At 43.9% G+C, this 22344-nt stretch overlaps 1 protein-coding gene across 1 annotated transcript in view; it reads right to left on the bottom strand.

Annotated features, from left to right (window-relative positions):
- Positions 1–427: 427 nt before the first annotated feature.
- DMTN (dematin actin binding protein) overlaps positions 428–22344 on the bottom strand; it is a 98891-nt gene continuing 76974 nt past the window's right edge. The window contains 10 exon segments of the mRNA XM_077469821.1: positions 428–2236; positions 2660–2740; positions 3280–3443; positions 13791–13839; positions 13954–13991; positions 16116–16221; positions 16705–16811; positions 16900–17040; positions 17207–17263; positions 21204–21315. Coding sequence (XP_077325947.1) covers positions 2123–2236; positions 2660–2740; positions 3280–3443; positions 13791–13839; positions 13954–13991; positions 16116–16221; positions 16705–16811; positions 16900–17040; positions 17207–17263; positions 21204–21315 — 969 coding nt within the window. The 3' untranslated portion in view covers positions 428–2122.

Here is a 22344-nt window from a genome sequence, read left to right as displayed (position 1 = left end):
ACCAAACACTGAGATTTTTCTGCGGTTGTCGCATTGACAGTTGTTTTTAAAATTGTGTTTTAAAATTGTGCAAAGCTTGTCAGCCAAAAAGGAGCAGGAGCTACTTTTGGGTGACAAGCAAGCATATATAGACTAGAGAGCATAAAAATAGACCAGAAAGGGGAATCTTTCGATGAGATTTAGAAGTTACAGGGAGAAGCCATGGATTTAGAAAGGCAACTTTTTAACAGTTTTTCATGGATTAAAAATTGGTTAACTTTTTTTTATCTCCCCCCCCTTTAAACTAGTTATGATAGTAATTATTTTCTTATTTCCTATTTCACTCCAGCTAGTCAGTATAAAAAGAACAAATTAAATAAATGTCCTTCCTCACCGCTCCTCCTAGTGCTCAACATAACTGGTTTATAACAATAGTATACACAGCAGATCAGAATATTCAGTTACCTTTAATAATTATATTAATATTAATAATTATACATCAGAAGCCAAAAAATAAGAAAAAGAAGAAAAGCGTGAACATTAAAAGGTAGACACTGGACACATGTAAGAATGAGTGAAAATAAAACATTAGAGTGCCACATAAGGATAGAGGAATGGAATATTCATGAGGACAAGTCAGGAAACACATGGAACACGTGGGAGAACACAAGGGTCAGGGTATGTGGTTACATTATGGGATGGGAAAAATAGGAGTGGGGTATATAGGGAGAGTGCAGTTAAAAATTTGATCTGCTAATTATGACGTAACTTTGGTGAAGATGAAATAGACAAGTAATTTATACACACCACAAGCAGCGATTTTGTGAGCAGAAACAACATTCGGCCTAACAGTTAACCGGAATTAGCGGCAAACCCTTGCGTTTTGTTTATGTCACTACCTACCAGTGAATTACTGGCCAATAGCCAACCCCTCCACACCAGTACAGCTGGAATGGTACAGAGGACACTGACGCAGCAGCCTCCACGTTACTTTGACCATCAGCTGCTGCATTTCTAGGTATACTGAAAGCCAACAGTGCCATATAAATTCAGATTTAGGGCCTGGAGGTTGCGATAAGCTGAAGAGCAGGGATAAGTCTTTTACTAGGCCCCCTTTCCCCTTAGCTCCAAAGTGGCTGCATGGAGTATGGTGGTCTTAGTTCAAACAAAGATGCCTTGGGTTTAAATAAATGACAGATACACTTTAATGGGAAAGGCATCAGTACATGTACAAGTGTACACAGAAGCATAGATATAAAGGGCCTGTAACATGGATGTGGGCAATAAGTTGGGACAGCTGCTGCAAGGAAAAAAACTTGTACCAAAAAGTCCAGCATGTCACAAACCACACGCAGCAGGTGAGCATGAAATAAACTGCCTTTTTTTCTTTTTGGAAACCTGCCATGTTGTTCACTGAAAGACAGGGATGCAGAAAATTTAAAGCACTCACCCATAAACACACACACAGCACTTGGCAGCATATGACAAAGGGGTAGTAGCACCTCTGCCCCTATTTACTAATGATAGTGTACAGTTGGGAGTGCAAAGCCTGCGTCGAATCTCTAATCTGGGGGAGCATTGGAGTGATAGAGGCTGTCCTTATAGAAATATGAGTGTAAATTAAAGCCCCTAAAGGCTATATGTGATTTGATATGTCACTGTGATTAACTATGCATGTCATCTACTATGTACAGGAGGGTTATATACATTAGTGTAAAGCATCTGGTGTGTACAAATGTTCTTCTCACCGAGTAGTGTACGGTGTATCTGCTGTGTAATAGTGATCTGTCGTTACATAATTCTATATATAGTATCTTGTGTATAAGTGACCCATTCTATTGTACTATGTTTTGATTTATAAAGTCTGAACTTACATAATGAAAGGATAAATTGTGTATATTAAAACATAATTTGGTCCTAAATGAGAATCTGGGGTTTTCCCTGGTGCTTGATCTTGGCTCCATGATTGGTGTTTGATGTAAGTTTGGGTTGATTTCTAGCCCTGTGACATCATATTAGACATGCCAGTTACACTCTTTTAATCCCATTACAGTGCCATGTAACAAGAGTCCTTCTGATTAGATAACCCCATTGACTCCACTCTTCCCGTGGGTTGAAAGGAGCAGATTTGTCCCCAGAAGAGCTAAAAAAGAAGCAGTTTTCGTTTCATCTCATTTCTCCTCCACAGTGGCAACTTCACAAATTCTTCTAAAGGCATACCAAAAAGACGCTGAAATTCTTCAGGGGAGAGATGTCGCTGGAGAAAAAAGCATGAAAAACACTTTCAGCAATGGTCTAGTAGCCTGTCCAAAATACTTTACAATATGCCTAGATAAATTCCCCAGATACCTGAGGTTCTGCCCCAACCCTATTTCTCAGTCTGCCATACCAATTCACTTAATTGACAGTGTCAAATATTGGCTACTAATAGGCATTAATCACGTAGTATCACATTTTATAAAAACATACACTCACTGCATCCCTTAGTTGGGCACTTATATTCATGTGGAGCGTTCGTCCAATATAATAAACAACAAAAAGCGACAGAGAATCTATATGCACACTCAGAATATTTTACATAAACTTTTTTTAGTTCAAAGTGAATTTGCAGAGATAAAAGACGGGCCAGCCCCCACAACATAACGATGAGTTGATGATGCTTTATGGTCTTCTTTCTCACCTCCAGTTGAGTCCTGTCTACACCAGGGGGCAGTTTTTGACGTCCTCTGTTTGCTATCATCAGTGTCTCATAGGGGAGTACCTGGGAAAAGAACATTTCAATACACTTGAAAGACAAAATGTGATATACAAAATGGCTAGATCAGAATTGTCCAACTGGTGGCCGTGGGACCTTCTTTTGTCAGGCAGCTGCGTCCTTGCGCTGTGCAGGATTGGCAAGTCTTGTAAATTACACAAAGAGATTGACTCTTCCTGTGTAATCATTGGAGCTCTTCTGCTCTTCTGTGATGGCTACCTGATCTGAATCAGAGATCCAATGAGATGCTTTCCCTGTGTAAACTACAGGACTGAGCTGTTAGCTCATTCCTGCTCAACATTAATTTGCGAATGGAAACTACTGCTGTAATTGTTTGCACTTTGGCATCCTTGCCTATGGGTGTCACAGGATCTTGTACTTGCACTGCTATGAGGCGTTGTACAGCCTTGAAAAAGGTATAGCAGAGATGTTCATTTAGATGCGTCCTCCACTCGCTTGTAGATTCACACCACTAGCTAAGATTGTTGTCTGGCCTCTTCCACTTATATACACTGTAAACACATAATTCATGTTTGGGTACACACCTTTTGCTCCAGCATGCTGGGTAGAGAGTTTCCTCTGTCCATTCTGGACCTTTGTCCTTCTCCATTCTGTGGGATACAAAAATATGTCTAGCAGTTGTGATTCCTGGTTCTCACCTCCCAGTCTCTTCTGCTAAACCCTTCTATGTGGATGCTTACCTGGAATCCTGCGGAAACAGAAACATTTGTAAAATTTCTGTTAGCTTAATTGTTTTACAGAACTCTTTATGTCCAAGGACAATTAGCAGTCAATCAATATTGTAGTTTGGGAAAAGGATAACAACTCCAGTCCTTAACAAAAATACAGGCCACATTTTTGAGACAAAAAGTTAAAATTATCTATGAAAAACAATGCTGTAGGCAAAGAGAAATTCAAAACAGATATTTCAAAATGTGGTTGGCAAGCTGGGTGCCCTGCCAACTTGTTATATTTCCTACAGAAGTTTGTTGCTCCACCATTTCCATAATGAAGACACAGTTCTAGCGCTGCTGGAGTTTGTAATTGTTGGTTTATTCTACATCAGCGATATGCAATTAGCGGACCTCCAGCTGTTGCAAAACTGCAAGTCCCATCATGCCTCTGCCTCTGGGTGTCATGCTTGTGGCTGAGTCTTGCAATGCCTCATGGGACTTGTAGATCTGCAACAGCTGGAGGTCCGCTAATTGCATACCCCTGTTCTACATTATGGAGACTCCGCCAAGAAAAGTACATCATAATATGCAGTTGGAGCAACTGCAGATTCTGGTGTGGCAGATTTGGGTCTACTGCCCTCAGGAGATATAAGAATTTAGCATGTAATCTAGCTTGCATTTCGAAGTGCCTTAAAAAGTATTCATACCCCTTGAAATATTCCACATTTTGTCATGTTACAACCAAAAACGTAAATGTATTTTATTGGGATTTTATGTGATAGACCAACACAAAGTGGCACATAATTGTGAAGTGAAATAAAAATGATAAATATTTTTCAAAAAGTTTTTACAAATAAAAATCTAAAAAGTGTGGCGTGCATTTGTATTCAGCCCCCCTGAGTCAATACTTTGTAGAACCATCTTTCGCTGCAATTACAGCTGCAAGTCTTTTTGGGTAAATCTCTACCAGCTTTACACATCTAGAGAGTGAAATTTTTGCCCATTCTTCTTTGCAAAATAGCACAAGCTCTGTCAGATTGGGTGGAAAGCGTCTGTGAACAGTAAATTTCAAGTCTTGCCACAGATTCTCAATTGGATTTAGGTCTGGACTTTGACTGGGCCATTCTAACACATTAATATGTTTTGCGCTAAACCATTCCATTGTAGCTCTGGCTGTATGTTTAGGGTTGTTGTCCTGCTGGAAGGTGAACCTCCACCCCAGTCTCAAGTCTTTTGCAGACTGTAACAGGTTTTCTTCTAAGATTGCCCTGTATTTGGCTCTATCCACCTTCCCAACAACTCTGACCAGCTTCCCTGTCCCTGCTGAAGAAAAGCATCCCCACAACATGATGCTGTGTGGGATGGTGTGTTCAGGGTGATGTGCGGTGTTAGTTTTTTGCCACACATAGCATTTTGCTTGTAAGCAAAAAATGTCAATTTTGGTCTCATCTGACCAGGACACCTTCTTTCACGTTTGCTGTGTCCCCCCCTTATGGCTTCTCGCAAACTGCAAACAGGACTTCTTATGGCTTTCTTCTTACCACTCTTCTATAAAGGCCAGATTTGTGGAGTGAACGACTAATGGTTGTCCTGTGGACAGATTCTCCCACCTGAGCTGTAGATCTCTGCAGCTCCTCCAGTTACCATGGGACTCTTGGCTGCTTCTCTGATTAATGCTCTCCTTGCCTGGCCTGTTAGTTTAGGTGGACGGCCATGTCTTGGTCGGTTTGCAGTTGTGCCATACTTCCATTTTTGGATGATGGATTGAACAGTGCGCCAAGAGATGTTAAATTCTTGGGATAATTTTAATAACCTAACTCTGCTTTAAACTTCTCTACAACTTTATCCCTGACCTGTCTGGCGTGTACCTTGATATTCATGATGCTTCTTGTTCACTAAGGTTCTCTAACAAACCTCTGAGGGCTTCACAGAATAGCTGTATTTATACTGAGATTAAATTACACACAGTTGGACTCTATTTACTAATTAGGTGACTTCTGAAAGCAGTTGGTTCCACTAGATTTTATTTAGGGGTATCAGAGTAAAGGGGGCTGAATACAAATGCACGTCACACTTTTCAGATATTTATTTGTAAAAAAAAAATGTAAAAACATTTATCATTTTCAGTCCCCTTCACAATTATGTGCCACTTTGTGTTGGTCTTTCACATAAAATCCCAATAAAATACATTGAAGTTTATTGGTTGTAACATGACAAAATGTGGAAAATTTCAAGGGGAATGAATATTTTTTCAAGGCACTGCAGGACCTCTGCCTCACCTCATCCTGCACCACTAGAGGTTGTTTGCTGCATATAGGACCTCTCCTCACCCTGCGCCACTACAGCTTCTCTTCTGCACCACAGTCTTTTTTTTCCATGACTCATTATTTCTCTTCTCATGAGTGCAATTTTCCTTCTGTACCTTTCCTCACCGTCTTTATTTTTTCTCCTCTAATCACTTATCCCTATAGTATCTTCTTAGAAATTCTGATTACTGTAACCCGTCCTCCCATCACATGCTCTCTGCAGGACCTCTCTTTGCGTGCAACGCTACTATTCATCTTCTCCCTGAATGTTCCTATGGTGGACCTCTTCTACCTTTGCCTCTCTAATATACTTTTTATTTTTTACACCCTCTCCTTTCATCACACTTTCTTATAGTAGCTGATCCTTATGTCTTTAGGAAATTTCCCTACTACAATTTGTCTTCTCCCTTCATAATCTCTCCCCTCTTTCTCACTGCATGACTACAACTTGTCTATTCCCTTATATGTATTAATGTCATCAACTCTTGCAGTTGTGCCATACTCTGCATTAAACTTCTTTGCAACTTTATGTCTGATCTGTTCGGTGTGTTACTTGGCCTTCAAGATGTTGTTAGTTTACTAAGATTCTTTAACAAACCTCTGAGGGCTTCATAGAACAGCTGTATTTATATATTAAATCAGCTGTATAAAATACATTTAAGTTTTTGGTTGTAACATTACAAAATGTGGACAATTTCAAGGGGTATGAATACTTTTTCAAGGCACTGTAAACATACAGATCTTTAAGACCATTGTTTTGAGGATGGAAGTTGTGCTCTCTGCCATATTAAGTGAAGTACATCTTTTAAGGCTCATAATTTAAATCTGTGTCATATGTACTGTAGCAGCCTGAAGCAGTCATTTTACAACTTGTATTAAAAAAACTAGCCAATGTGCCTGTTTATTAAATTACTAAAATTCTTAAAGAAGAATTGAACACTGGAAACTCTGCCTAAAATAGGACCAGAAGACATCAAAGGGCTAGTCACCAGCATTGCTTGTGGTCTTTCTGCAGCTGATCTTTCCCTCATACTGATTTTCCATGCCTTGTTTTGTTTCCATGCCATGCCTTGTTTTGCATGGAGGTAGCCATCTTGGTCAAGACAAGACTTTTGCTTCCTCGTGTCAGAGTATGTCCGATCGGAGCATTTTGTCGGAAAATTTTACGGACAAGTTGGAAAACTTGGTCCGTCGGATACTCTGATGGAAACAGTCCAATAGGACACATTCCGTCGGAATCTCCGACCGTGTGTACAAGGGCTTAGATCTCACACTACAGACACATAGTTATGAGGCTGAAGGAACTGCTGGTTTTCAGAAGGAATTCCAGACAAAATGTACAAGTTTCAGAATACTGCTTAGACACAATTAGGGATGAGCTTCGTGTTCGAGTCGAACATACGTTCGACTCGAACATCGGCTGTTCGCCCGTTCGGCGAATTTCGAACTTTATGGGCCGTTCGCGCCGAATTCGTGTGGCGCTCACAGCCCAGAATGCACTGCGTCATCGCAGTGCATTGCTGGCTCATGATTGGCCAAGCATGCACTGTGACCCCGCATGCTTGGCCAATCACAGCGCCAGCAGCGAGGAGAGCCATGATTGGCCACAGGCAGGATGCCTGTGGCCAATTATAGCTCAGGCTGTGTAGTACACGCCCCACACTATATAAGGCCGCCAGCGCGGCGGCCTAGTGTAGTGTGTTGGCGTCTGAAGCAGTTAGTGGGTGTTCTGTGTACCTTCAACACAGTACACACCGATCGTTTTCGGCCAATTTTCGATCTTGCTGTTGTGTAGTGGTTGTTGTCTGTGTGCCCTGACCGCAGTATACACCGCTATATTCACCTCACCTATATAGCTAGTGATCTATCTTTTATAATAGAGCTTGCAGTCAGTAGTGTAAGGAGCTTGTGCGTGCTGTCTGCGTGCTCTGTACCCAGTACACACCGCTATATCCACCTACATAGCTCTTCTCTATTTGAGCCCACTTGCCATCTGCAGGAGTTATTGGAAGTTGTGTGTGCCTCCAGCACAGCACAGTATACATCTGTATATACCCCTTTATCTCTGGTGTTCTATAAAAAAGGCATCTGCAGGAGTTAGTGGGTTTTTTGTGACTCAATTACAGTATATCCCTTTATCTCTGGTGTTCTATAATAAAGGCATCTGCAGGAGTTAGTGGGTGTTGTGTGACTCCAGCACAATATACACCTGTATCTACCGTTTATTGCTGTTCTCTAATAGAGCCATCTGCAGGGCTTAGTGGGTGTTGTGTGACTCCATTACACTGCTGTTTTACCCAACTCCCTTCAGGCCATTACCATGTCTGGAAGGCCAGCAAGGAGAGGCAGACAGGCGCGAGCCGATAAAAGAGGGCAAGCAGGCTCTGTGCCTAGAGACAACAGTGCTGGTCGTGGATGCGGTGCATTGTCATCAGCACGTGGCCATGGGACACGCTTGTCCTTCTTTTCGGCAGCTGGACATGTTGAACCGCAACATGCCAACGACTTGGTAGAGTGGATGACCAAGCCCTCTTCATCCTCCTCATCCTCTCTCACCCAGTCTCAGGGTACTAGCAAAGCAGCTGCCAACGCATCGTCTTCCCTCCTCTCAATGTCATCATCAGTGACTCCTTTCCTAGACCCACCACGTCCTCCTGAGGGGTCTCCTGAACTCTTTGAGCACAGTGTTGGGTACATGCTCCAGGAGGATGCCCAGTGTTTGGTGGGCTCTGATGATGACACTCAGCTAGAGGAAGGCAGTAGCGTGAGCGCAGAGAGAGGGGATGCTCAAGAAGGACAGCAATCTGGCAGTCATGTTCCACAAGCTGCAGCATACTGCCAGGTTTGCTACAGCGATGAAGAGGGAGGGGATGATGAGGGCACTGACTCCACGTGGGTGCCTGGTAGGAGAGAGGAGGAGGAGGAGGAGGAGGCACATGTCCAACGAGGCAGGATGCCCTCCGGGGGCCAGCTTAGGGGCAGCACACCGACTGAATCACACCACAGAGCTCCGCCTGTGCAGGGCGCTGCCTCTGCGCGTTATTCCAAAAGTTCTTTGGTGTGGGCCTTTTTTGAGACGAGTGCATCAGATCGCACCGCTGCTATTTGCAACATATGTCTCAAGCGTATCTCGCGTGGCCAAAACATCAGCCTCTTGGGCACCACATGCTTGACCAGACATATGATGACCTGCCATGCAGCTCGTTGGCAAGCGTACCTCAAAGACCCACACCAAAGAACAAAGCGGACCTCTCCTTGCTCCTCATCAGCTGGCATCTCCAACCCCACTAGACCTTCAGTCCTCTCTGAAACCTGCTCTGAGAGGAATGAAGGTGTAGAATTAGGTGTGTCACAGCCAAGTGCTTCTGGGAACTCTGCTAGCGGTACACTCACGTCCGATTATAGCAGGCAAATGTCCCTGCCCCAGCTGCTGGACCGGCGAAAGAAGTTCACTCCCAGCCATCCACATGCCCAGCGGTTGAATGCTAGCTTGGCTAAATTGCTAGCACTTCAACTGCTGCCTTTTCAGTTGGTAGACTCGGCCCCCTTCCGTGAGTTTGTACAATGTGCGGTTCCTCAGTGGCAGGTCCCCAAACGCCACTTTTTCTCACGGAAGGCGATTCCGGCTCTCTACCGGCATGTGGAAGGCAATGTCCTTGCCTCGCTGGACAGGGCGGTCAGCGGTAAGGTGCATATTACCGCTGACTCATGGTCCAGCAGGCATGGACAGGGACGTTACCTGTCTTTTACGGCCCATTGGGTCACTCTTCTGGCAGTTGGGAAGGATGCAGGACAAGGTGCAGTAGTGTTGGAGGTTGTTCCGCCACCACGCCTCCAAAATGCTACTATTGGTTGTGACACACCTCTCTCCTCCACCCCCTCCTCTTCTTCTTCCTCCATGGCCTCTTCCAGTGCTCTGTCCTCAGAACCAGCGGTGCTCCGTAGGCGTTCCAGGGGCTACGCAAGTACGCAGGCAAAACGATGCCATGCCGTGCTTGCGCTGGTTTGTTTGGGGGACAGGAGCCACACTGGGGCGGATGTTTTGTCAGCTCTGCAGGGGCAGGCCGAGAGGTGGTTGACGCCACGCCAGCTTAAGCCAGGAATGGTGGTTTGTGACAATGGCACCAACCTCCTCTCCGCCCTCCGACAGGGACAACTGACCCATGTGCCCTGTGTAGCTCACGTCCTTAACCTGGTGGTGCAGCGGTTCTTGGGCAGGTACCCGGGCTTACAGGATGTACTGAAGCAGGCCAGGAAAGTCTGTGTGCATTTCCGCCGATCATTTAATGCCTGTGCTCGGCTGGCTGAGCTCCAAAAGGAGTTGAACCTGTCCAAGAACCGCCTTATATGTGACATGCCCACCAGGTGGAACTCAATGTTGGCCATGCTGCAGCGGCTGCACACGCAGCAGAGGGCCATCAATGAGTACCTGTGCGACTACGGCACCAGGACAGGGTCAGGGGAGCTTGGTTTTTTCTCACCACGCCAGTGGGGCATGATCAGGGATGCGTGCACTGTCCTGTCACCGTTTGAGGAGGCCACAAGGATGGTGAGCAGTGACAGTGCATGCATCAGTGACACTGTACCTCTTGTCCACCTCTTGGAGCATACGCTGCGTGGAATAATGGACAGGGCACTTGAGGCAGAACAGAGGCAGGAAGAGGAGGACTTCCTTGCCTCTCAAGGCCCCCTTTATCCAGACAGTGTTCCTGCTGTGCCACCCATCACACAGGAAGAGGATGAGGAGGAGGAAGAGGAGGAGGAGGATGATTGTGTCAGCATGGAGGTGGAGGCTGGCACTCAGCATCAGCAGCAGCAGCAGTCTTGTAGGGATGATTTACAGTCCCAAGAAACACGTGGACTTGTACGTGGCTGGGAGGAGGTAGCTGCGGATCATGTTGCCCTTAGTGATCAAGAGGACTCCGGACCGAATGCCTCGGCTAACCTACGCTGCATGGCCTCCCTGATCCTGCAAAGCCTGCGGAAGGATCCTCGTATTCTTCGGATCAAGGAGAGGGACCATTACTGGCTGGCCACTCTCCTTGATCCACGGTACAAGGGTAAGGTTGCCGACCTTATCTTGCCATCGCAGAGGGAGCAGAGGATGAGACATCTCCGGGAGGCCTTGCAGAAAGGTCTGTGCAACGCGTTCCCAGAGACTGGGAGGTTACAAAAAACGTGTTGCTGAGGCATCGGTCAGAAGGAGCGGTGGAGAAGGTGGCCGACTGACTGATGCTTTCAGACAATTTTTTAGTCCGCAGCCCCAAGGTATGATCGGTTCCAGCAACCATCGCCAGCGTCTGATTTACATGGTGCAGGAATACCTAGAGGCAAGGTCAGACTTGGACACCTTTCCCACAGAAAATCCTCTGGCTTACTGGGTCTTGAGGATGGATCACTGGCCAGAGCTTGCACAGTATGCAATTGAGCTACTGGCCTGTCCTGCATCCAGCGTTCTTTCGGAACGCACCTTCAGTGCTGCTGGTGGCTTTGTTACCGATCACAGGGTGCGCCTGTCCACCGAATCAGTTAATCGACTGACCTTCATCAAGATGAATCAGTCTTGGATCACCTACAGCTAGCAAGCACCTGAAGCTGATGTAACCGAATAATTTTTTTTTAAATATCACATCCCTTCAAGACTGCCTATGCTGATGCTGAGGGACTGTCCTGTTATGTTGATTGTCTATCCTCTTCCTCCTCCGCTGATATGTTGGAAGAACATTTATGGTTCTGGGTGATGCCATTAGCCCAATTTTTCTGCCCCTGTTTAACAGGGGCGTTTAAGTACAATTTTTGATGCAATGCTTTGCAGCAGGGCTAATTCCTGCAATAAAACTAGAGTATATGGGAGAGGTTGCAGTGTCATGGCACCAGCACCAGTGCCTAAGGCCCAATTTTTCTGCCCCTGTTTAACAGGGGCGTTTAAGTACAATTTTTGATGCAATGCTTTGCAGCAGGGCTAATTCCTGCAATAAAACTAGAGTATATGGGAGAGGTTGCAGTGTCGTGGCACCAGCACCAGTGCCTAAGGCCCAATTTTTCTGCCCCTGTTTAACAGGGGCGTTTAAGTACAATTTTTGATGCAATGCTTTGCAGCAGGGCTAATTCCTGCAATAAAACTAGAGTATATGGGAGAGGTTGCAGTGTCGTGGCACCAGCACCAGTGCCTAAGGCCCAATTTTTCTGCCCCTGTTTAACAGGGACATGTAATTACAATTCTTTATATAATATTTCACAGGAGGGCCCGTTCCTGTGCCCACCCAGAGTAACTGTGAGGACTTATAGTGTTGTGGCACCAGCACCACAACCACCAAAGGTCAATTTTTCTACCACTGTTCAACGATGGCATGTAATTACAATTCTTGATATAATCGTTCACAGCAGGGCGCTCCAGCGCCCAGCAAGAGTCACTTTGAGGGCTTACAATGTTGTGGCAAAACCAACACCTTGTTCCGCCATTTCTGCAGAGCATATAGGGCAGGCCCCTACTTTCAAACATCCAACTTACAAACATCTCCTACTTGCAAACGGAAGGAGACAACAGCAAGTGAGATGAAAAAAGATGGACGACAAAACAAATTATACAGGGGTGATAACCCTTCCCTATGTTTTCCAAAAAGCTTAAAAATAGTTTTTTTGACTGGAGCTACACTTTAAAAATGTACCAGTTGAAAATTACAAACAGATTGAACACAACAAACCTACACAGTCCCTGTCTTGTTTGCACCGCCTGTATACTGCTGTTCTGAGTATATAGGGCCTGGGGGCCACACGCATTTCCTTTTTTTAATATGGGTGCAGGGTTCCCCTTGATATGCGTACAAGACCCAAAGGGGCTGGTAATGGGCAGGGAGGGCTACCCATGCCATTTTTCTCAATGGTTTTCAACCATATTGCAGGAACCAGATATAACATTAAAACCGCAAGCAGTTTTCAATGATGTTATTTCTGTTTAATGTCATTTTGTGCAGGGACTGTTCTAAACATGGGAAACACGTGGCACTTCACAGGCATACTACAGACACCCCCCAGGCACCATATTTAAAGGAATATTTCACTTTTTTTTTCACTTTAATCATCATTAAAATCAGTGCTCTCGCCAAAACTGCCATTTTTAAAAACATTTTAGGCATTGACCCATGTCCCCTGGGGCAAGAGCCAGGTCCCCAAACCCTTTTTAGGACAGTATCTTGCATATTAGCCGTTAAAATTAGCACTTTTAATTTCGAACGTTCGAGTCCCATAGACGTCAATGGGGTTCTAAAGTTCGTTCGAATTTGGGGTCCGTTCGAAAGTTCTGGTGCGAACCGAACCGGGGGGTGTTCGGCTCATCCCTAGACGCAATCAACATTTCTAAATTTTTACATAGAAACATAGGAAGAATGACAGAAGAAGACCAAATAACCCATCAAGTATGTCCCTTTTTGAGTTTTATTTTTATTTTTATTTTGGTCTGAATATACATCTATGTCCAAAGCATGTTTTAATTCACTTACTACTGACTGACTTGTTACCTTTGCTAGAAGTCTGTTTTTCTCTAGTTTTCGGTAATATCTTCATTTAGTTAATCTTAATTTTGTAAGGAAAATACTCCCCTCCTAAACCTTATTCAAACTCTTAATGTATTTTTAGGTTTTACTCATGCCCCCCTCTTTCCCTTCTTTCCTCAAGACTGTAAATATTACTTTTCTCCTGATATGTTTTATACTCAGGCCGTTCATCAATTCTGTTGCCTGTCTCTGGACTAGCTCTGTCTTATCAATATCTTTTTGTACTTGAGGTGATCAGAACTGGACACAGTATTCTAAATGAGCTCTAACTAAAGACCTATATAGGAAAATTGGGACCTCCTTCCTCCTGCTGGTAATCTCTCCAGTGACGGAAAATGCTTTCTGAGCCTGAACAAAATGCTCATCCACAAATATATATAGTCTTTTTTTACGCCATGGCTATCCAGTCATTACCTTCAGTTAGCGAGCTGATATATCCCCTTAACCACAACCTTTCCCAAGATTATCAGCCATGCTGGTCTTATCTAACCTGTTAAGCTCTTTAGCATGAATCCCTGCTCACCTGCGCTCACTCTCTGCGGGTCGGGAGCATGGAACTCTGCAGACAGAAGCTGGAGAAGAGAAAAAAAATTACCTTTTCTGATTATAGATAAAATCTTACAAATGTATTATATGTGGAATGTGCCACATGGACCACATGTAACATTTTCTTAATTTGGACTCACCCTTGATAAGCTACTTCGTCCATAGCCAGAATGTATAGCTGTGAAAAGAGATGTTGAACATCTATAAGCCTGGTACAAAAGCCAAATATCTAAACTTCGTTATGTGCAATGAACCAGTAATGGTAAAGAACAAGTAAAATATGGACTATTTTGTTAAAACCATATCAATTAAGTCATTTGGGCAATTCAGCAGGGACCAGCCGTATTTCAATCCAAGTTGCTTGTACTTGGGTCAATCTGTCAATAAACTTCTGAACAACCAGCCTGTTATTTTTTTTCTGAATGATCAGTGCTGCCAGCTATGGCTGGGAAGCCTCCCCACTGGCATAACCAATACACTAGCTCAGTGGGAAGAATTAAAAAATCGACTCATTTATTTAGTTTGACCCGGCTGTTGAACGAAAAAAAAAAGAATCATGTATGGCCTGCCTAAGTCTTAGGTTTCCCATACAGGAACTAATCATAAGCCAAGTTTAGCTAACTTGGCAATGTTTATCGCTCACCCATCAATCAATATCTACTCAAACATTTGTGAGGGTTCACAAAATATAGCTGGCAGTTGATTGTAGTGATTGTACAGCTTTTTTTTAGTCCCTAACGTGCAAGGATTTTTCTGATGGTCTACCATGAGTTAAAATTCATGGAGGTCTAAAATTTTCTTCCAAGAGAGGTCTAAATTGCATGTTTGATTTTTAATGGCACCTTGGGGTATCGACAAACGCTGCACGTTTTTGTGAGCATCAATTTTAAAAAAAGGGCCTGGGACTTATTTTTCTGCATTTTTGCATGTAAGAAAGCCCATTGCAATAAATATGCTGCCTACACGCAGAACACAGGTACCAAAGGTGTAAACCTAGCCTCAGATCCTTCAAATCAGAATTCCATCATTACATCATTAAAACCGTGTTCTCCTCCTCCTTCACATCCCTGTCCTCACCACCCTTTACATTCCTATACTCACCACCCCCCCCCCCCCCTTTATATCACCTCTCTCCTCCTTTAGATTCCTGTCCTCTGCCCTCCTTTATATCACTCCCTCCTCCTTCACATTCCTGTCCTCAGCTCCCAAACCCCCCCTTATATTACCCCTCTCCTCCAGATTCCTGTCCTTGGCTCCCTTCACCTCATCCTCTGTTTTCCCCACATCCTTCACAGCAGTGACATAGCACTCTTTAGTGTCCTACCAACACAGGGTGGAAGGTGGGAGGCACATCAGTCTAGAGCTGACATCGGAGGCAGGACAGCTCCAGAAGGAGGGCAAAAACTGCACAACTTTTCCTGGTAACCAGCTTGCGATTGGTTGCTAGCAACCAATCACTTGCTGTTTAACTTGGAAAGTTAACTTGGCAGCTCCCGCCCTCTATCTGGAGCTGTCCTGCCTCCAATATCAGCTCAGGACTTATGTGCCTCCCACCATCTATCTGGAACTGTCCTGCCTCCGAATTTGGCTTTATGACGATGACAGCAGTGACAGCGGCTGAGCGGAAGACCTTGCTCCTAAATGGTGGGATCGCGGCCAGTCCAGATGGGGCCGTGACTCAGGCTGGATCTGGATTGCAGTCTGACATTTAGTGATGTCTGGTCTGCTATAAGGATAAGAGAACTAAGGGCTTAAAGGGGAAAAAAAATCATTGACATTGTTTCCCAAAGCAGTTATAATAAAGGCATGCTGTGAATGATAACTGTCACAGCTACGTTACAGTCAAACTGTCAATCCATGAAATGGTTGATGTCATAACTGATCACATTTGCAGCACCATGGCAAGTAGAGCTCAAACAGAGTCTAAGATGGAAGCGCCCTTGGTTCTAAAGGAATGGAGGGTTTAGCTCAGCTTTGAAGGCAAGAATCCTGTTGAAGACAACTACAATTTTTGGCAGTGTAATCTTCAGAAAAGGTGGGATAAATGAAAAACCTGTTCCATGCCTTTCCCTACCAAATGCCTGCTACTGTTGAATAGTAACATGTTGGCTTTCAGAATATATGTCATTTGTAGACTATGGACTGAAGTCAGATTGTGAAGGAGCAAGGTCTATATTGCATAGTGCCATGTTGCCAATAGAGAAGTAGGTCAATTATTATGCATCTTTGTTGTATTAAATACAACATGTTAGATTTGATGTAGCAATGAGGTAGCTGGAGACATGAAAAAAAAATGACTTACGTGTGTAGATCGGTGTCCTGTCAGGCAGGGAGCGGGTTTTTCTTTTTGGAGTACCCCCTTTCATCATTTCCTCTTTTAGAATGAGTTTTCCTAGATTAGATTGGATCTGTATGTGAAAGATAATAAATGTGAAGGATATAAAATAGAAATGAAGGACAACCTTAACGGACACTATTTACTTGTGGGCAAGTACCTAGGGCAGCCACCAATCACACAAGTAACCTATTGGTATTACTTTTTTGCATTCTGGATCCATGTGATTGTGAGACATATCTCTAATGTAAAAACCAAGCTATTAATATAACCAGTGGTAAAGATTAGGAAAATCTTCTTTCTAATGAAAACTTGCCCCTTTCTAGTCATTCTTGTGAAGACTCAAAAGAAAGGAAGATGCCACTGTTGTGCCTTTACTTTTCACTGAAAAAAATGTACAGCCGGGGTGAAGACGATAAGGTTATTGGCTTTATGTCAAGGTATCTTCTTTTACCTGTGCCTAGGATGGTATAACCCCTAAACATGGGCCATCTTACAATGATAATGTAAATGGTAGCATATTATTTTTTTATTTTTACTCTACAATGACGGTCACCTTGTTTAGCTCCCTTATCTGTCGATGACTCAGTTCTTTCACATCTTCACTTTCTTCGCTTTCCTCCTTCCCGCGTTGAGACTCCCTGCGATATCGTCTCTCTGACTCTGCAGTGTTAAGAAGGTTCTCGGTCACCACCTTGACATGGGGCATGATGCATCATTACTCAAACATATAGCTGAGAAACACTCTTACCTACAACAGCCAAAGAAGGAGGACATGGCCAATAATCTGTCTCAATTTTTGCCAGCTGGTTTGGATCAGGAGGTTTTGCAGCTGGAAATTTGGAAGATTCAACTATGGGGTCATCTGATAGCCTATGGGAGAGTGCTGACTCTGGAGGACAATAAAATATTGTTTTTAGATGGTGCTCATAGATGGTGCCCATAGAGACAACAGATTTAACAACACCTTATGTGACTGACAAATAAAACAAGCCAAAAATGTCAGGTGCTTAAGGAACTTTGAGTTAAAGCAGTATGGCTGTATGCATTTTTCATACCTCTCTGTTTGTAGATTGGAGGTTTTTTGTACAAGTTAGGCTCTTTCTGGGAAATTTCTGTAAAGAACAAACAAAATAAATAATACATATTTAAGTTAATATAGATAGTCAGCGCAGCACCAAACCACTTGAATTATTTAATACCATAATGAACAAAGAGGTGGCCAAGTGCTTAAAGTATATTTAAACCTTTATTCAGGGGGTCAGATCTTAAAGTGATTGTAAAGGCTTGTTTTTTTTTGTGTAATATTTTATTTAAAATAACAAACATGTTATATTTACCTCCTCTGTGCAGTTGGTTTTGCACAAAGCAGCAGGGATCCTCCTCTTCTCTTCTCGGGTCCCTCTTTGCTGCTCCAGGCCCCTCCTACCTATGGCGTGCCCCCATAGCCAGCAGCTTCTTATGAGGGAAACTGCAGCCGAGTCATAGCTCTGTATGTCCATTCAGACACAGAGCCCTGACCCAGCCCCGCCCCCTCTCTCCCCTGATTGGCTGACTGACTTTGATTGACAGTCGCAGGAGCCAATGGCAAACCTGCTGTGTCTCAGCCAATCCGAAGGAGTGTCCCGGGTGGCTTAGACATTCGTAGACATCGCTGAAGAGAGATGGGGTTCAGGTATGTATTAGAGGGTGCTGGAGGGGCTGATACACACAGAAGGTTTTTTATCTAAATGCATTAAGATAAAAAACCTACTGCCTTTACAGCCCATGTATGGGTAGGCTAAATGTACCCAAGTTCATCGATCAATCAACTTGGGTACAACCAACCTTTTCAGATTTTACATGAGGTTATTGCTAGTGTCTATTATAGCTGCTAGCAATAAGTACTGTGTTCTCTCGGCGGGATGGCTTCCCAGCCAGTATAACTGAATAGGGGGAAACTTACGAAAAATGGATAATGCAAATTCTGCTGCATCTCTGCATAAAAACCAATCAGCTTCCAGGTTTTATTGTCAAAGCTTAATTGAACAAGCTGAAGTTAGAAGCTGATTGGCTACCATTCACATCTGCACCAGATTCTGAGTGCTTCTGTTTAATAAATCTCCCCCAATGGCTCCGTGGGAGGGATTCCCCCATCAACACTGACTGTGTTGATGGCGGAATAGAGCGATTTTCTTTCTTGCAACCCATGGTTGCAGGAAAGAAAATTGCTCTATCTATGGCTGGCTTAATAGCAGTAAAACAAATCTGGACAACAGTAAAATCTGACATGGGTTCTAAAGCCTTGTACACAGTACGATTGTTGGCAGGGGATTGTCTGTAGACAGACTGCTTTCCTAAAATCTTACCGTTAGTACGGTCCTTTTGACAATTGTTGTCCAATTTTCCACCAACAAATGGATGACAGGCTAGTAAATTTTCGGCGGACAACGGTTTGATGTCAGATTTTCGTATGATCAGTACACAAATCCGTCACACAAAAGTCAAAAGTACAAACACGTATGCTCGGAATCAATGCTCACCAAACACAAAATTAGCAGAAGGGGCCCAAAGGGTGGTGTTCAAGAGCTGAAATTCCTCGTAGTACATCACTATGTTCATGTTTGTTGCACAACAATTGTGTACTGTTAGTATTTAAGACAAGATCCTGGCACACACCCTTTTGACAAAAATCAGACGCTCGGTTGGCCAACAATCATACCATGTGTACGAGGCTAAACCCTTCCCCACTCTATCCAACACTAAAAACAATTTTATGGTTTTCCATACTGTACACTAAAATATTAAAGCAGTATTAAGTCCAAAACCAAAAATGTAATACATTGCAGCTTACCAATCATTAGATGTGGCAGGTGTATTTGTTTTCTTTTTTAGGCTTTTTTCCCTGTTTTCACCTGGTGATCTGGCCAGTAATTCACCTCCTGTATTAGAGTGCCCCCCACTCTGGATGAATGAGAAAAGGGGGCACAGCAGACAGCAGTCTGGGTGGAGGGAAGTGTTAGATGCAACAAATTTAAATACAGGAGGTCCCCAGGTTACAAACAAGATAGGGTCTGTAGGTTTGTTCTTAAAGCAGAGTTCCACCCAAAAACGGAACTTCCACTTTTCAGAATCCTCCCCCCTCCAGTGTTACATTTGGCACCTTTCAGGGGGGAGGTGGGAGCAGATACCTTTCTAATACAGGTATTTTGCTCCCACTTCCAGGCATAGATAACCGAGCCACCCGCGGGTATCTACGCCACTTCCGGCGCCTTCTCTGCCCCCCCACACAGATCCCAGAAGACAGCAGGGACCAGTGGGATTGCGCAGCACAAGTTGCACATATGCAGTAGGGAACCAGGAAGTGAGGCCGCAAGGTTTCAATTCTTGATTCCCTTACCGAAGACGGCGGCGCCTCCACCCGAGAGTCGAGGGCCAGGTTGGCTTCAGGTGCCAACATCGCAGGCGCCCTGGACAGGTAAGTGTCCTTATTTTAAAAGTCAGCAGCTGCAGTATTTGTAGCTGCTGACTTAAAAAAATAAAAATAAACAACATGATCCGATCGTTTGTAGAGAATTCCGATCGGGCAAAGTGCCACGCATGCTCAGATCAAATTCCTAGACCAAAGCTATTGGCTACTAGCCTGAAGGTACTCCCGTCATAACTAAATAACGCAATCACGTTAGGAACGATCGGATTTTCCGACAACTTTGTCCGACCGTGTGTATGCAACACAAGTTTCGGACAAAATCCGTCTGAAAAAATACAACTGATTTTGTTGTCAGAATGTCCGACCGTGTGTACAAGGGCTTACAGGAGTGAATTTCCCTTCCTAGGGGTAGATTTCCTCTCACTTCCTGTTGTCTTCCTCTGTAAGTAGGAGTCGTTTGTAAGTCGAGTGTTTGTAACTAGAGGACTGCCTGTATACTAAATTGAAGTCAAACTCCAGCTAACACTTTATAATCAGGTACAGAAAACTTGTTTTTTTAATTTCGGGATTGTTTTTAATAAGTAAAAGTGGATCATTGTAAGCACATTTATCAGTGGTAAATGGTTTGTCTCATCCCTGTAAACAAGTGCATCTGCAAGAGAGCTTGTTCTGTTGAAAAACAACATACTTATTACTGGCAGGATCACCAGACGAAAATAGAAGAAAGAAAGCCTAAAAAAGAGAAACGAATGCAGCCACCACATCTAAGAATTAGTAAGCTGCAATATAATAATAATATAATAATGTTTGCTTTAAACAGTCCCCTTTTCTAGAAGGAGGTAGCGCTTCATGCTCCTTTCATATTTTTCAGTTTTTCCTTGCCTCTTGTTCAGAAAAAAACCTGGGGTTTACAGAGCTCAATGGCTCTAATTGAAAGTTATACAAGTGAACAAGTCAGAGCAGTGACTGCTTTCCCTCTTTGAATGGAGATTGAAAATAGATACATTCTGCATAAAAGGAGACAACTGCTGTTGTGCAATCTCCTTAGATAACCCATAGTTTTCTAAGAATCCTTTGTTTTTTTAATAAATGTTTATTCATAAAAGAAAGCTTGTACGGTATATAAATAGAAAATAGTTTTAAAACATCCATTTAAAAAATAAATTTAAACAGTAAATGGTAATAAATAAATATAATAAAATGAAACTTAAATGATTTAAAGTGGAATTTTAGCTTACACCTAACTAGCCTTTAAACTGTCCCTTCCACCATCCTAACACCTATGTTAACCAACCTGTGTAAGAAAGATGTAGATACTTACATATTTTCAGGTGGCTCCAGTCCGATCAAGCACTGTGGCTCCCTGTGTCAGCCAGTGCAGCCCTCAGGGGACAGAAGGAGTGCTGACAACGGATGGGCTATTAAAGCCTATTGGGTGCGGTCTCCAGTCTAGTCTTTACCAGCCGTTGTCAGAGCACGCTCTCTCCTCTCCCATGCAGATGCCACTGGCCGACACGGGGAGATCACATGATCAAACCGTAGTGGCCTGAAAATTGGTAAGCATATACATCAGGTTAGTAGGCATAGGTATTAAGGGAAGGGGGGGGGGGGGCTCAGCAGAGACCTATCTTTGTGAATTTTTTTACCTGGGCAATGAAAGTGTTGCACTCCAGATCTAGGTGAGTTACTTCCTCCTCGTTGGCCTTGTAGAGTAGAGCTGCTTACTATAGACTTGTTATCTGCCCAAAGTGCTGCAACCTGTTTAAACATCAAACAACATCAATTTAATCCCCTAAAACAGTGTTCGCCAAACTGTGGCCCAGAGGGGGCCGAATATGGCCATTTTCCTGTCTTTATCCAGCCCTTAGGGCACTATTTCACCAACTGTCACCAATAAAGGGGCATCATTCCCCCTACTGACACCATCAATGGGGCACTATTCTTCTACTGATACCAACAATGGGGTACTATTTCTTTCATTAAATCCAATGAAGGAGCACTGATGTTGGTGCATTTCCTACTCCCACCGGCCCCCCTAAAGCCTGAAGGACAGCCCTTTGCTCCTTTGTACTAAAAGGTATGGTGCTTTTCAAAGTTTGGTGTGGTCAAACTGGGGTATGATTTCAGCTCTGCAGATTAAAAATAGAAACGTGATCCTTCATGATTTTATTGGCTTAACCTCTTGCCGTCCGATCTACAGTATAGCTGAATGACGGCCACAGCACGGACCTGAATTTAACTCCCCTGTGCACGCTCCCTGAGACTCAGGTGATCACCGATCTGAGTGATCACCGATCCGAGGTAAGGGGGCGGTCTCGGCCCCTTACCATGTGATCAGCTGTCAGCCAATGACAGCTGATCACATGATGTAAACAAAAGCTCGGTAAGCGTTTTTTCTTTCTCCTCACGCTGACGGCGCGAGGAGGAAAAAAGCCGATCACCAGCTCATCTGCAAGGGACATCAGTCCCGAAGAGGAAGAGGAAATAATGCCTCATCTGTGCACACCAGTACCCCCTTCCAGTGCCACCTGCCATTGCCACCTGCCAGTGCCCACAGTGCACACCAGTGCCACCTATCAATGCCCACAAGTGCCACCTATCAATGCCCACCAGTGATGCCAATCAGTGCCACCTAGCAGTGCTGCCTACCAGTGTAACGATCAGTGCCCATTGTTGCCACCCATCAGTGCCCATTGTTGCCACCCATCAGTGCCCCTCACTGCCACCTATCAGTGCCACCTCATCAGCGTACATCAATGAAGGAGAACAATTACCTGTTTTAAAATT

The sequence above is a fragment of the Lithobates pipiens genome, unplaced genomic scaffold (assembly GCF_037356315.1).
Source record: "Lithobates pipiens isolate NorthernLeopardFrog02 unplaced genomic scaffold, aLitPip1_a1.2 Scaffold_8, whole genome shotgun sequence".
Lineage (NCBI taxonomy): Eukaryota > Metazoa > Chordata > Amphibia > Anura > Ranidae > Lithobates > Lithobates pipiens.
Note: the sequence above shows the minus strand (reverse complement) of the source record. Positions and strands in the feature narration are given on the sequence as shown.